General features: G+C 33.9%; 1 protein-coding gene across 1 annotated transcript in view; it reads right to left on the reverse strand.

The window, feature by feature from the left end:
- The window catches only part of UBE3C (ubiquitin protein ligase E3C), an 82,237-nt gene that overhangs the window by 41,478 nt on the left and 25,339 nt on the right, over positions 1 to 15,420 (reverse strand). The window contains exons 11-15 of the mRNA XM_033009698.2: positions 10,525 to 10,611; positions 9,578 to 9,735; positions 8,774 to 9,006; positions 3,760 to 3,864; positions 2,565 to 2,652 (exon numbers count right to left, since the gene is read on the reverse strand). Coding sequence (XP_032865589.1) covers positions 2,565 to 2,652; positions 3,760 to 3,864; positions 8,774 to 9,006; positions 9,578 to 9,735; positions 10,525 to 10,611 — 671 coding nt within the window. The remainder of the gene's footprint in view (positions 1 to 2,564; positions 2,653 to 3,759; positions 3,865 to 8,773; positions 9,007 to 9,577; positions 9,736 to 10,524; positions 10,612 to 15,420) is intronic.

Consider the following 15,420-nt stretch of genomic DNA (forward strand, 5'->3'; position numbering starts at 1 on the left):
ACCACTTAGCTTCAGTCTACAGAGCAAACAAAACCCACAACTCCTTATTTGTTTCATTTTCATGTTTAATAACCACCTTATTGGAAGAGAAATCCAGAGTCTATAGTATTTAGAGACCATATTACAAAACTAAAGTAAATGCTTCACATTACTACCCAGTCTGAGAAGTTTATGATGACAATTTCAAGTTTTTCCTTTGGCTCCTACCTGTGGTTACTAGCATCTTGTTGCCATTCTTCAACTGGATATCACTTCAATGTTCTTTTTTTTTTTTTACTTCTCAAAGCTCCTTACATAGGAATATTTTAAGTACCAATTTAATATGACATGACCCAAAACATCACTATACTTGATGTATACTCATTTGGGGCAGGTTTCAACATTGCAAGCCTTTGGAATTTCTGATAAAACGCTTATCTCTGATTACCCTTAGTTTACTTAGTAAACATTTTTAATTAAAGTCAATGTATGCTGCCTATTAAGCTAACGGATAAAAGCATTTTAAATAAAAAGTGCATGTACAGCAAAGGTAAACTACTACATGACTTTGACAGTTCAATTATTCCAGTCAATTAGTCAATTTTATCTGCATATCTCCATCACAGCTTCTTTCTTTGAAGAGAAATATGGGATGGAGTCAATACAGAGGGCATTTAGAACTCAGGAGTCTGCCATTTAAGTAAATGAAAAAGCACAAATAAACATGACCATATGTGATTCAGCAGTACTTTCACACTAATTGGCTTTAACCCATATGGAGTCAAGAGGGATTAAAGAAGTCATGTGCACATTGTTACCTGCTTGTTTTCACACATTCATGTTGACTGCACTTTTTTAAGCCTGATTTCATATGAAAACGAGGTCTACATGAACACATTGGGTCATCTTTCCTCACCATCTTGCCTCCAAAATACCTTTTGAGCTAACCAGCGGAATTTGACAGAAAATAGGAGGTTCAAAAATACTAAGTTCTGTGAAAGTTTTCAATTGGACAGAGAAGATAAATTCCTTTAGTGACCCGCTTACAGAAACTGCAAGGAAAGTTCAGTTATCAGCTCTGTTCAGTGTGTTAGCTTGTCTGACAGGCAGCCAGGAAAAGGAGGGCATGTAGTTGGCTCTGCATCAGCCATTGCACATGTATTCCTTATTCACCAACTGCTCAGACCAAGGCAACTAATGAAACAGAGGGAATTGGTGCTATTATTGGAAAGAAGACAAGGGAGAGAGCTCCACATACTGTGTGTATGAGGGGAAAAGAGACTAGTAGACTAGTAGCACGGGGAAGAATCTGGAATTAACAAATGTGGAACAGGGCTGACAGTGGAGAATGTGAAGACAGTATAGCTGTCAAGAACCATATAGATCAATGGAAGAAACAGGCATTACTGATGTAGAGTCCATAAGGTATACGCGATACAGGCCTGTTGAAGCCTGGCAATTTTTGCTAAAACACCTGCTTTTAAGACTTCATATTATGAATCACTTAAAATGATTACCAAGAGAGAAACTAAACTGGAAAAATAGCCAGTTCAAAATTCTGAGGAGTACTTACAGTGAACCAACTAGTTGTTATCTGCCAACTAGACTAAATCAAAGTAAACATATACCATCATAGCTATTCAAATAAGAAATATCATTATAAGAAATCTTTAGGTATCAACATTGGACAAAGCCCTTAATTCTGTACAACTAGCAGCATTCAAAGGCTGTGGTCTTCTCTAAATGATCTATTATATGTGGCCAAGATACTCAAGCAGATTACATCATCTTGAAAGAGACTATGGAGTTATGTAGATGAATCATTTTGCTGCTTAGAGGCCCCATTTTCAATTCATTATTAAATCTTCAGAAGTATTAGTGATTTAATGATTATTTTACCTGAGCATAGCAAGGTAAAATTCTAGAATAATGAAGCTACAAGGGTATGAAAAGCTGAAAGAAACAGGCTGTCTACATGAGAAAGCATATTGGCAGAACTAAACTAGTGCAAATTTACCCTGATTCCTAAGTTGGTCCAATTCTCTCATCTTTCTTTGGAAGTTCCTTAAAGTCCAGATATTTTTGAGTAATTCAAGGGTTAGGTTTCTGTCTTGTCTCGAGACAATATTTATAAACAGTAATTAATACTTATCATGATACCTAAAGCTTGTTTGTTACAGTTTAACATATAATAAAGAAGTTTCTTTATGGTGTACAGTAAAAGCAAAACCTCAATACTTTACTTCTTCAACTTTATTAATTTTGTATCTTTTGCAACTGCTTTTTATTCATATTAATACATAGATTTTTAGCACATATCATTTGTCTACCTCATCATTTCCCTCAACAATGCCAGCAAAAGCTTGGGGAAAGCTATTATACATTAAATATTTCAAAGACATATAGAAATGTACTTTTTTAAAAATATCTGAAACAGAATTAGGAAAGATTGCGTTGCTTTTGCCTGTCATTAAGACTTTTATACAAAATACTCAACCAAGCTCTAAAAAAGGCAGATTTTCTTCACATAAGGCAAACTGTTATTTTGACTTAGTAAAGCAAAAACTGTATAGACTGTATCTTACCATCCAAAGTAGATTGCAATGGTCCTATTCTTCCCATTCTTCTGACCCTCCAGACATGTCTAGCGGATGGCACATACAACTGTGTAACCTAGTAATTTAACAGTATTTTACAGTTAAAAATTATCTAATTACATATTACAATTTACTATTACATAGCAAATACATAAAATTGTCACATTCAAGAGTGTGTCTGAATGCCTAAGTATCTTCATTTCTAATCACTCCTTATACCTATGCCTTAAAGCTAAGCTTCAAAATTAGTAACAATGTAATATAAAGTCTATGTAGCATTTAAAAATACCATGCAATGTTACATTAAATTCCGGTATTTAAGATACCAGAGAAGCTGAGTTTGAATTCTGAGATGTCAAACAAATCCTGTTTCTTTTGTACTAAGAATCAGGTTAGCATCACAGTTTGAGACTACCACTAATACTTTCTCTAAGGTGTGTAAACACTATAAAGAACTGTCACATGGAGAAATTGAAACCTTGAACACAAGGCAATCAAATGTGCCATCATCAAAAATAAACAGAAGAGTTCACTGTTAACTATTCTATGCAAAACTTCCAACTGTTAATACATCTAATAGTGCAAGGTAGTTTATCTGAGATGTAACTACCTTCTTAAGATCCAAGTTTTCAATGGTTCAAAGGATGTACTTGCAAATTCATATTATTATTTTCTTTTGCACGCACATACACTTTTTAAGCTCAGTGTCATTTTCAATAGGTCTTAGGAAAAAAAAAAAAAAAGTAATTTCTAGGTGAGGTAAATATAGAAAATGTTACTGAATTTTCTTTTATTTTAGAAGAAAATTTTAAGGTGTTTTCCCCCACTATAGAGCAATTCTTTTATTTAGCACTTCTATTTTGAGAAGTACTTAAATTAACTAGAAAATAAAATGCAACAAAATGCTACCCGATTTTCAGTTCTCCTCTGCTGTAAGTGCAGATGACTTACACTGTCACACTGCAGAGCCAGTTCCACATTATGGATTGGAAATGTAATTTAACATAAAAGTTTCTTAACAGATGCAAGACTTTTACACTAGAGAAAAGCAGCATTACTCCAGGCTTTAAACTACACTAAATCTGTGCAACACCATCATCACTGATACCATCAGGAATTAAACACTCTACCGATGAAACTTTGGCACCTGTAAGGCTACATGGAAAAAGAATACTACTCTTACCTTATCTGCTTTAATGTTTTCTTGTTCTGAGAGCCAGTGATTTGGTGGACAGAAATTTCTCCTTGTATCTCTAGATTTCAACATTTTCACTAAGTTTGTGATGACCTAGGTGTCAAAAACACATACATTCAATATACATTTAGCACTGTGAACAAAACTGTATAATCCACAAGCAAAAACTTTAAAAAAATCCTTCAGTAATGTATGAAATCATTACTTATTTTTAACTTAGAAAAAATTACTCTCATACTTAAATATCTTAGAATGTGAGTGAGTAATTGTTGTTCACTTCTAAGTCATCAAAAAAAATGGCTTATTCAAGTCTCATTCCAAAACCTAAGAACTAGGACTGCCTAGGACTAAGTAATCCTAGGACTACCCTGCACACCTAAAAAGTTGTATGCCAGTTCAAGGAGGCCTAAATAAACCATTACCAGCATAAAATTACTTATTTAAAGAAAGTAACACCGAACCAGGTAATTTATGCAATGGTCATTTATACGCATTTTTTTTTTCTTTTCTGCTTATATAGGTTTTCAGACATTAAATGTGTAAATAGATGTATGTTTTAGAAAAGAAAGCTATATAGCTATTCTCTACTACCTCTCATTCCAGAACTGAGATTCCAAACAATTTGGCTGATTTGTAGGTTTTCTTTGTCCAAAAGGAGAAAGAATTCCTAAATTTCTGTGCATCATTTTTCAAGGAAAATGCTCCACAGAACTGACATTTTGCTTGCCATATCAAGACAAAGGTCACATATATCACTCCACAATATGCAAAGCTGAGGTATCAACTAATAAACAGTGGGCATTTCTGCCTATAGTCAATAAACTTAGCTAACTAGCCAGCAGAAAATTATGTGATGTTCTTTTCATTGGCCAAACTGTACAAAAGCCAACATCAACATCATAAAGTAGAGAAGGGGAGGGCGGAAGCATTAAACCGGCAGCAAAACATAACAGCAAAAGTTACTTCTCTGAAGTACGTGAAAGACTGACTGCTTCTGGTTGCTGCATTAACAAACTAAAGCAGCTACAGGTGCCTCTGAGGAATCATAAGATCTGGTGAGGTATCACCTCACCAGACACTAAGGTGATTATCCATGTGAAAAAACAAATGCTGATATTTTTAAGTGTAAAGGTCTATATCTGAAATGATGCTACAAGCTCCTCTTCTTGTCAATTAGTATCTTGTTAGTGTTTTCAAAGCTGGCTGGAGTAAAAAAGATCACCTCATCCAGAAGTAGCTAACAATTTATGAAATGAACCGTAGCCTCAAATTTCTTGTCTCTATTAAAACAGATCCTAGTGTGACTAGCTCAGTTGTTCATACTATACAGAAAACCCTACTATAAGATTGTTAAAGGATCCAACATACCATATTCATAAAGTAAAACAACTCCTGAGAAGGGTCTAGCTCAAACATGCCTGAAAGCAGATTACAAAGTGACCACACTTCCAGAAAAAGGCTAGTTACCAAATGTTCTTCTGGTGATCACAGTAAGAAGCACAAAAAGCACCTAGAGTCCTAAAAATATGTGTGGGGTGGCTGATTGTAAGTTTCATTTAATGTGCATGTATATACTGTATTATCCCATACTTCACCCAACCACAAGCACATTAGCTTAAACCACTGTGTTTAAGTAATTTTTATTGACAAGGAATTCAAATTATGAAAGGTAATTCTGTCATTATTATAAACATACAGTCAGAAAACGAGAAAACTAAATAGGTAAGTAGTTTATGCACATCTTCGTAACAAAATCAGGAGGCTGAGAAAAATAGTTATCATTGTCATCAGGGTATCTTTGCAAATTTAGTATTTCTTTTGGCAGTTTCCTCCAGTCCAGGGCAGGGGAATGTAGAGATATCAAGATAAAAACTACTCCATCTCAAGCACAACTGTCATATTTGGTTGCATGCCTTGTCTCCGAAGCAGAACCAACTTAGCCCAACACTACATAAAACATAATTAAGTGGAGTCAATAGAATATTAAATTACTAGCCTAAAAAGACATTATCACTGCTACAATGAACAGCGATCTGTTTTGCAACTTGGAACTACAGCATTTGAAAAATGAATAGAAAAAAAATACACAAAGCTTTCCTGAAGTAATCTTGCTAAAAGACAGTCTTAATGGGTAGGTGTCAAGAGTATCAAAGAGTTTAATGGGCCTTCTAAAGGATTCTGTGTCTAGATACTACACAAAAGACCTTTTAAGATCCAGTTTGTAAAATAACATCTTGAATAAAGACAGAACAAAGAAAGCTATTAAGAAAACTGTCTGATTACACAGGAATTTTCATCACCTTGCCCTAACAAAATTCAGTGCAGGTTATATGACTTACTGAAGTTCTGTGCTCCCATTACCACTATATATAAGAAAATTTAAAAGAAAAAAATAATAAAAAATTATCCACATTAAGACTATGCTAGTAAAATATTTTACAAACAGTTAAAGAATCCTTAAAGGAAGCTGAATCAAATTAGGTGAGATTGGAGTTCCTTCTAGATAATGAATGAGCACTGAAAACAGAAACAATCTAAACTCAGGACGCCTTTGTAAAATTTTTAATAAGTATGTATTTTATTGAAATACGCACTTCAATAAATAATATTAAAATGGCTCTTTCTTTCCAACAAAGCGCCAAATGCAAGTAACACTCAAAACAAAAATTCAACAAAATTAGCAACTTAATTTCATAGGATTAGCTCAAGAGATAATCAAACAATTATTGGACAAAATCCATTTTCATGTACCCATAGCTTAAATCCTTCTATAGAATCTCTAACAGTTGACTACACTATTCAATATTACCAAGCCAAAAAAGAGGGATTCTGCTGAATAAAGATGTTTTCACACGTAAATCTTAGACATCCAATCTGTTAGCAAATAAGCACAACACTGTCAGCAGTCTCACTGTTTTCAGATTCACCATTAGCTTGCAGAAATAAAGCCTGTATTTGCATGGATACATATGGAGGAATGTATTTCATTAGACACCAGTGGCATGAAAAACATGCAGAACAAGTGTGAGAAATAAAAAGAAAAAAGGAAAAAAGAGAAGTTAAAAGCACAGATGATAGGGAACAAAAGTCTTTTTTTTTTTTCTGCTGGCACCTTGCAAAAGCTTTAGAAAACATAAATCCCTCATATATTTGACACGGTGTAAAAGAAATATAAGTATTTTGTACTTAAATTTATGATTAACTACTTCAGATTTGTATTAATGACTTGAAAGATATTGCTCCCTGCTTACTGGCAAGAAGTTCTTTTCAAGCTGCCTTCAGGAAAGACTCAGTGCTGTACAACAGTCTTCTCTATGAGATGAACTTCAGCCATGTTGAATTTTTATCTGTAACAATATGTTTCTGAAGGAAGCTTTGTGATTTGTTACTTTTTTGGGTACAACGAGAGCCTTCAAGACACCCTCAAGATTTACATTTGTAATTCAGCTAATGGAAGACAACCCTGGCTCCTGAAAATAATAAGAGTACGCTGAGTTCAGACAGTTCCACTACAAGTTTAATTCTTGACTGCCAAAGTGGGACAGCGTAACTCAGGATTTTACAACTTTCTCAATGACCACAAGATATGATCAAATTCACCAGAAATGTAAGCAGCTTATAAAGAGTTTTATTAAATATGACAAACTAAAGAGAAGAAATAGAAGATGGGGTGATATAAACTGCATACATAAAAATACCCCTAGCATGCCATCCTTCTTAGAAAAATAGACATATTGGGGTTTTCACTTGTGACCTTTAAATCAAAAGTTTATTTGGCAATTTAAAGACAAGTAATTAAATTAAATTGTGCAAACATATATTAGATCAATCATGCAAATTACAAATTCAGTGGTGCATTAGGACTATATTCAATGCAATCAAAACATTATCAGTTACTCTCACTGCTATTAATGCTTATGCTCATAAGTGAAATGTGTTGTAAAATCAGACAGAATAGGCTGGATAGAGGCTATCTTAGACTTGTAGAATGAATAAGCATTCCTTAATTAGCCCATCAGGTTAAGTGCAAGCCTTAATGGGCCTTTCCTAAAGTCTTGCATGACATCTTTCTCCAAACATGGCCAAGAAGAAAGTTCCATTAGCAATATTAATACAAGCTTAGTTGATCATTTTCATTCAATTAACTTCTTTCAATTAAATAGATAGCTTGACAAAAGCAGTGATAAAAAGACCTGAAGGGACAGCTGATGACTCGAACTGAACATTAGTGTACGAGAGGTCGCCAGTATTAAACAGACTGTAAATCTAGCATTCAATTTGGAAAATGCATTTCTTCTGCTCCCACTTCTTTAATGAGTAATTTTAGCTGACTAGATGTGTTTGCTGCAGAATTTTCATGACAAGTCAAGCACTCCTTTTTTCAGCAACAGTTATATTAGGTTTTTTCCTGCCAATGTTTCCAGCTTCTCTTAACTCATGTCTAAGGTAGGATGCCATAGATAAAATTAGCAGAAATACATTGGTAGATATCCAGAAAGAACATACATTAAGGTTACATTTGCTAAGCCAGATTCACCATCTCATTAGTATTCCAGCAAACCCAAAAGGAGTAGTACCAACAAATTTTAGAACACCAACAGAACCAATCCAGTATGGCACCAATTTGGTGAAGCCTTTAATACAGAAGTACGTAAGTAATTGTATGATTTAGTTCGAATTTCACACCTGCACAAAGTTATAATGACCTGCTTAAGTATCTTGTTCACCGGGAGTTCAAATCAAAACCTATATTCTGTACAGTAACTTTTTTATTAACAGGGTAAGCAAGAAAATTAAATTGAGTTGCCAGACACAAAAAAGTTGTTACAGTTATCACTTATCAGAATTACTCTGTTTAGTACATAGGCCAAAATACAATCCTCCCAAATCCACGTTCCTTGTAACAACTGTTAAAAGTATAAACAAAACAAAGCAGTCTCATCTCTTCAGCAGTAGCCTGAAAATTTGATTTAAATATGTTCTGAAAATTGATACAATTTACCTTGAATAACTGAATCCACCTTTTTTGTTCCGTTTGTATACACTGCTGCATTTCCGTATTTTTTGTTACGCCAACACTTCTAAATGCTGCAATATATTCCTCACGAACCTCTGGTTTTGTTTCTGGGTAAGCCAACTTTATGATTCCTAAACATGCATCTCGAAGGCAGCGTGATAGTATTACAAGCTCTTCTAGTGTAAAAGGCATCATTGATGATTGTCTTTGACCTACAACTACATAAAACACAAGTTTAAGTTTCCCTAAATAACCTTTTCTTAATCATTTTGTTATTAAAAAACACTTCTTTCATTGGAACTTTAATATTCACAAACAAAATCCAAAGACAGAGAAAAGAAACATTACCCAAAACGTGAATGAGTATACATTTCTAAGGTGATCAGGTCCTGTAATTGTTTTCAGTCACAAAGACTTCAATTACAGTATTCTCTTATTCTCTTTTGTGATTCCTGCTATGTTAAATTTTTACATTGGACTGCAGGTTCAATCCAGAAGAACTTCACTCTCTTCACTAACTCACTAAAAATTATCATCATTAAGAACTTCCATATCAGACTCTGTAAAGCTAGAGTTCACAACATGCAGACCATATTTTTTTTCCTCTTTTTTTCTAAATGCAATCACCATGAAAGAGCCAGCTGACAGCTTAGGGCTCAGGGGACTATCAGCAGGTCAGCCCAGAAGAGCCTTCCCCACAGATGTCAGCAAATCATTGCCCAGGGAACTCGGCAGCCTTACACAAAAACAATTTGCAAAGCACTGCTATTTAGTATGCTTGAAACTCACCTTCTATTGGATCACCAAAGAATTCATTATCATGAATAGAAATAAGTGAATGACTAAACAAAGAACTAAAAAGGTAGAAGAGAGGGATAATTCGACTAGAGTCTTCTAAAGACATTGGAGAGCCTCTTGAAATCACCTGAAGGAGTGGTACCATAGACCTTAAAAGATAAAATGCAAAATTAAAGATATTGTTAATTGATACTGTAAAAATGTATTCAGGTCAGCATGTTAGTAAAAATATTTAGTAGTATAGTAGTAGTTCCTACAGCAACATCAGGACAGCGCTCTCAGTTAAATAACTACTATTTCCCATTCTTGCAAAATAAGGTTACCCTTTTTAAGTTTTTGTCATTATAGTATCTCAGTGTCTTGATGATATATGAACTCGAGCATTAAGTATTATATAACTATATTAACTATTATATAACTATATAACTGCAGATACTTTCTGGTTTAGAACAGAGACAGGAAGCAAACAGAGTAACTAATTTACATGTCAGCACAGAACAAATCTGTAGGTCCAGTGCCTCAGTTCCTGGGAACATATTTCTGCCACCATCAATTTCTGGACTAGTCAAAGTATATATGAAATAGAACTCACATATTTGGGATGAAGTACTTGGGGGTTTCATGTTTTTTATATTTATGCTAGCAAGCACTTCAAAAACTATAAAACATCCACTTTATTTTAAATAAAATATTTTATTTATTTACGTGTAATTATTTACAACTGTCACATTTCCAAGATTTTGGTCAGTTTTATGAAATCCTAGGAAGTAAGTTACCATTACAGTTTTGTTTTTAAATTCTAGGAGGTTAAGTAACCATAACAGTTTTGGTTTTATTCATCTTCCACAAGCACTGTCATACCAATTGTCTCATTCTCTTTTCACTAGATATGCTTTATTTTAACAAAGACTCTGTTTCAGAAACAGTATAATACATACCCTGTAATCATTCGTGTAGTCATTGATGATATCAAATACCAAAGATGCCTCAGGAATCTGGCATTAAAGGCTAAACTATAAAGAAGCCTGCAAGAGGAAGTTCAAATAAATTGTCTTTCAAAATACTGTATTCACAAAACACCGTACTTCTCTAAGAACTTTTCTGTCAAGCATTTCTCAAACATTAACAATTTAACTTTTTTTTTAAGACAGAGGTTCTTATTCTAATCAAATCTGGCAAAAGCCTCAAAAGCTGAAAAACGAGCATATAAATCGTTATACCTAAAATACACAGTTTTCATTAACTCAGCTACAAAACCACACAATATAAACCCAAGTTTGCAGTATACCACAGAATTAAACACACAATAATAAAAATAGCATACACTCCGAGTTATTTATCTGGGATTTTTTTAAATTATGATATAGGAAAATCATACCAACTAGTTAACAAGTCACTTCTGTGGTTCTTCTGTTAACAAACATAGCAATTTTTTGCAAAAAATAGATTAAAATACCTTAGTTAGTTTATGCTAGAAGCAACTACTGATTTAAAATTGTGTAGCAATTTTACTGATATATATATATATATATATATATCTATATATCTATCTGTCATGCAGAATATACAACATCAATGGAACAGTGCCTGTCAGGACAGGTACATGTAGACAGAAAATGGTTTATACACCTGTAAAAATAAACATGTATGTTCACAAGTCAGTCATATACGGACTGACTAACCGTATCATTTCAGACATGATTATGGCATGATAAACATTTTCTAGAAATGAGAATAAAAAGCTTCTTGGAATTAAAAAGTCTACCAACCTATTTCTTCCCTACAGGAAGCAACATCTGTGACAACTGTCATTTGAAACACCTAATGCTTTCTAGGAAACCAAACAGGATTTGACTGACTAAACATTCATTTTTCAGATATTGAAGAATTATATTCAGTTAGTTATCCTAAATGCTACTTTTCTAGGTCCCGTAATTACTATTAGAATAAATAAGGTAAACCAAATACTCAGGTCCACATCTCCTCTCAAAGGTCAATAGCTTCATAATATCAAAATTCCCTGTGACCGTGCATACAAAAGGTAGGAGTCTGGGAAATGGAAGCAAGGATGGTAGACTAGCTGCTGCCTGAAAAAACAGTGTTTATTACGGACCACATGGATAAATTAAAATTTGCCAGATGACAAAAGGAAAGGAAGCACACATTTCATTAAGGAAAAATGTACAATACCAGTAAACACTTAAAAACATTTGAGAATGGTTTAAGCAGCAATTCATTTAAAGACATTAAAACAACCAAAGAAAAAAAAAAAACACAAGGAAACCTACACACCCACTCAAGCAAATACTGTATAGTGACATATGCCTCTGCATCCTCGCTTACTGGCTGCTAAAGCCTTGCAGGCTCTTCCTGCTGCCTTCGCTGAAGTACAGCCTCTCCTGTGCATTCGCACAGCTAGGCCCTTCTTCAGGCTCCCAATTCACATGCATTCACCAAAAGCCAGCTGCATAGACAAGGAACAGTGCGAGGACAGTGTAGCATGAGGAAGGGCAGAACTCTTCACTAAACGGAAAGGATGGAGTTTCAAAGGTACTGGGAATTTTGAAAACAGAATGGGGGCATGCAGAAGAAGGAAAAATGAAGTACAAGCAACATCTGGTTGGCAGTGCATCTTTGCTGAAACATTCCCCCTCGTGTTTCAAAACCTTTGCATTTTAAATACATAAATCACTACATTTGAAAAGAGTTGAGAGCTTGACATATTCCAGAGAAGTTGCATGTTGGTGATTATTACTAAGTTAGAGTCAAATTTGAAGCAACTGCAGCTAATGCCAGTTTAAGATAAGTTTTATTGTAAAATTAAGTTCTGCTTTAAATATGTAGAATTTTGGAAAAAATTCAACCTGAATTTGATACATGGGAATTTTACTTCCTTCTAAAATCAGATTATTTTGACATTTGGTTGGAAATTATGCATTATCATGTAAGGAAGGGCTTACTACATCTAGCTAATTTAGAATAAGGATTTGTATTTTAATGGTCAACTATCTGAATGATAGCTCAGATGTCTTGGTTTCTGAAATGAGAAATTTCCTCAATGACCTTCAGTTTTCAGCTTCATATTTGAAATGAAAAGTAATTTGGCATAGTGCCATTAGGTCTCATAGGGCTTCCAAGTAAAAACTTGTTAATTTCACAATCATCCCTGGAAATTAGTAATAGTTTTAGCAGAAATGAACAAACATTATGGACACTGAACCTATCATAATGTAATTCATTTTTTCATTCTAGCAATATTCAGCAATAATGAAGGGATAAAAAGGACAAACCTTAAGAGCTTATAATAATAACCTTTGTCTAAGTTTTAGCCATTTTTATTCCATATCTGTGATTCTGGCAGTCAGTTGTAGCACCTGCTATATTTCATGGACTGGTTCCAGAAATCCTGAATGTATTCAACTTTCACATTTCCCTTCCCTGAAAATCTGATTAAATACAAGAATGCAAATTTGGTAGAAGATGTTATCATACCGCCTATTTTGTCAAATACCTATGAAATACAAAGCAGATAAATTAATCGATTCTGAAGTTTCCATACTGTTACCAGAAAATAAACATGAAACTGTAAACAAAACACAGAAGGTTAAATTAGGCCTTGTGTTACAAAAAATTTACATCACTAAATTCACCTGAAATACAATCCATTGCAAAAGAAATGACAGCAGATATAACCTTCTACCCTCCCAGTCCAAGTATAGAAATTTGCTTTCAAAGTAGAAGATAACAACTGTAACAGAAAAAAAAAATAAAAACAAACAAAACAAACAAACAAAAAAACAAACACTAAAAAAAAAAAACCAAACAAAAAAAAAAAAGAAAAAAACACCACCCAAGGCACGGATGGCCTTGAAAAGTCTTATCTCTGCAAAAATTCAAGACATTGTTTGTTCTAAAGTCTCTAAATTTTTCGCTTCACACTGAAAAAAAAAAAAAAAAAAAAAGAAAAAGCCTAAAAAAAATAGATTAAAAAAATAAAAAGTAAAAAAAAAAAACCTCTGAGAATTAAAACAGGTCCAAATCTACCTCATTTGATCTTCTTCTTTGGCAGAGAAAAGATTTTCATCTGCTAAAAACCAGCATTTCCAGATAGAACTACATTAAAATGACACAGCACAAGATAATAATTCCTGATAAACTGCAGAACATTACAGGGATGTTATATACTCTGAAGACAAAGCATTATCAATCCACAAAGATTAGAGATCAGTTAATGCAAAGCTTGAGTGTCCATACAATCTTGATAACTTTTTCCTTTAAAGAAAAAAAAAAACACACACACAAACTAGAATTGAAAAATATTAGACATTATTTCTTTTTATGTAATTTTTTTATAATCTCAGGGGTTTCATTTTCAATATTTGTACTATTCTAAAAACAAGTGGCTAAAGCTTGAACCCTAGGTTTCCACCCTCCTATTGAGTGGTTCTGCATCTTCTTGAAAAATCTCACTGCGTACCACCAACTTCTTTATTATGAGATCATCATACATGGCTATGACAGAGTTAAATTCACTCCAATGATTTCTGTTCAGTATGTTTCAATCATACCAAATTAAATTATCTGCTCCAAAAGTACATAACGATCATTTATTTAGAACCTTGTTTCTCTCTGTAGGTATCTAATTGTCCACAAATGCCACATGATTTATGCGTACTTGCCAGAACGGTATTTTGGGCACCTCTGATTTAAAAAAAGTGTCAAATTCCTCCTGCGTAATGGGACAGATTAAATGACCCATTAAGCTTAATTTAGCTGAGGCACCACTACAAGTTAATTAGTTAAAGGCAAGATTTTCAGTCTAGGTCACAAATTGGGCCCAGTTTCCCACTGAGACCATTTAAGTTAATGAAGAGAATACACTAGAATGAGAGGAGCTCATACAGTCTGTGTAAGGTCACTGCTGCCAGGGCAGCGGATTTTGACACTTCAGAACTGCAAGGTGTCACAGGTACGAGACAGAATGCAGAGCCATCAGTAAATGAACTGTACTGCTCTGCAGGCTGCTTTCTGCTTCTGCTTTGTATTGGGCCAAGAATGTAGAGTGAAGCTAAAAAAAAAAAAAAAAAAAAAACAGCTAAAACTTCATATACAATGATTCTAGTTTTAAGAAAAACACATTATATGAACATTCCCTAAAGGATTACTAAAATAGCCTCATGTAAAAGCCTACGCTTCTTCAGCGCACATATGAAGACAGGCTGCTCATATTACACCAGATTGTCAGTTTTCCAAACAATTTTCAACCACAGGTTAAGATTAGCAGTGTTATCTTAATTAAATAGTAGTAATATACGGTCACTATGAAACTGTTAAACCAAGATTAGCAGCCACTCTGGGGCACTGATCAGACAGCTGATAGTGAGCAAAGTCCCAGGACAAGCACAGTTTGCATCATTATTTAGTATCAAGCCATAGTGATGACCTGAAACCTATAGTATTAAATTACAAGCGTAAGTATTTTGCAGAAACAAAATTTACTAGATATTTATAGTTTTGATGAATAAAAGTCTTGCAAATCTCTTTATAATGAGAACTACGCTCCAAGACTCAAGTTTTCTGTTTTCTTTTTTTTTCTAAGTAACTGTATTCAATAATATATCTAAACTTTACAGTGGAAAGATGAAAGCCCTACCCTTCTGAAAACAAGTACAATTCCCAATTACTTCATTACCATCGGGATTTCATTCTACACCTCTCATCTGGCTTACTGAATATTAGCTACAGCTAGCTTTTTCCAGTCTTGTGGCCTTTTTCTTTAGTTGGGCTTGATTGCATCTTTTCAGAACTTATTCAGAATGTATCAAAATTCCTAA

The sequence above is a fragment of the Tyto alba genome, unplaced genomic scaffold, assembly GCF_018691265.1.
Source record: "Tyto alba isolate M040663 unplaced genomic scaffold, T.alba_DEE_v4.0 Super-Scaffold_38, whole genome shotgun sequence".
Lineage (NCBI taxonomy): Eukaryota > Metazoa > Chordata > Aves > Strigiformes > Tytonidae > Tyto > Tyto alba.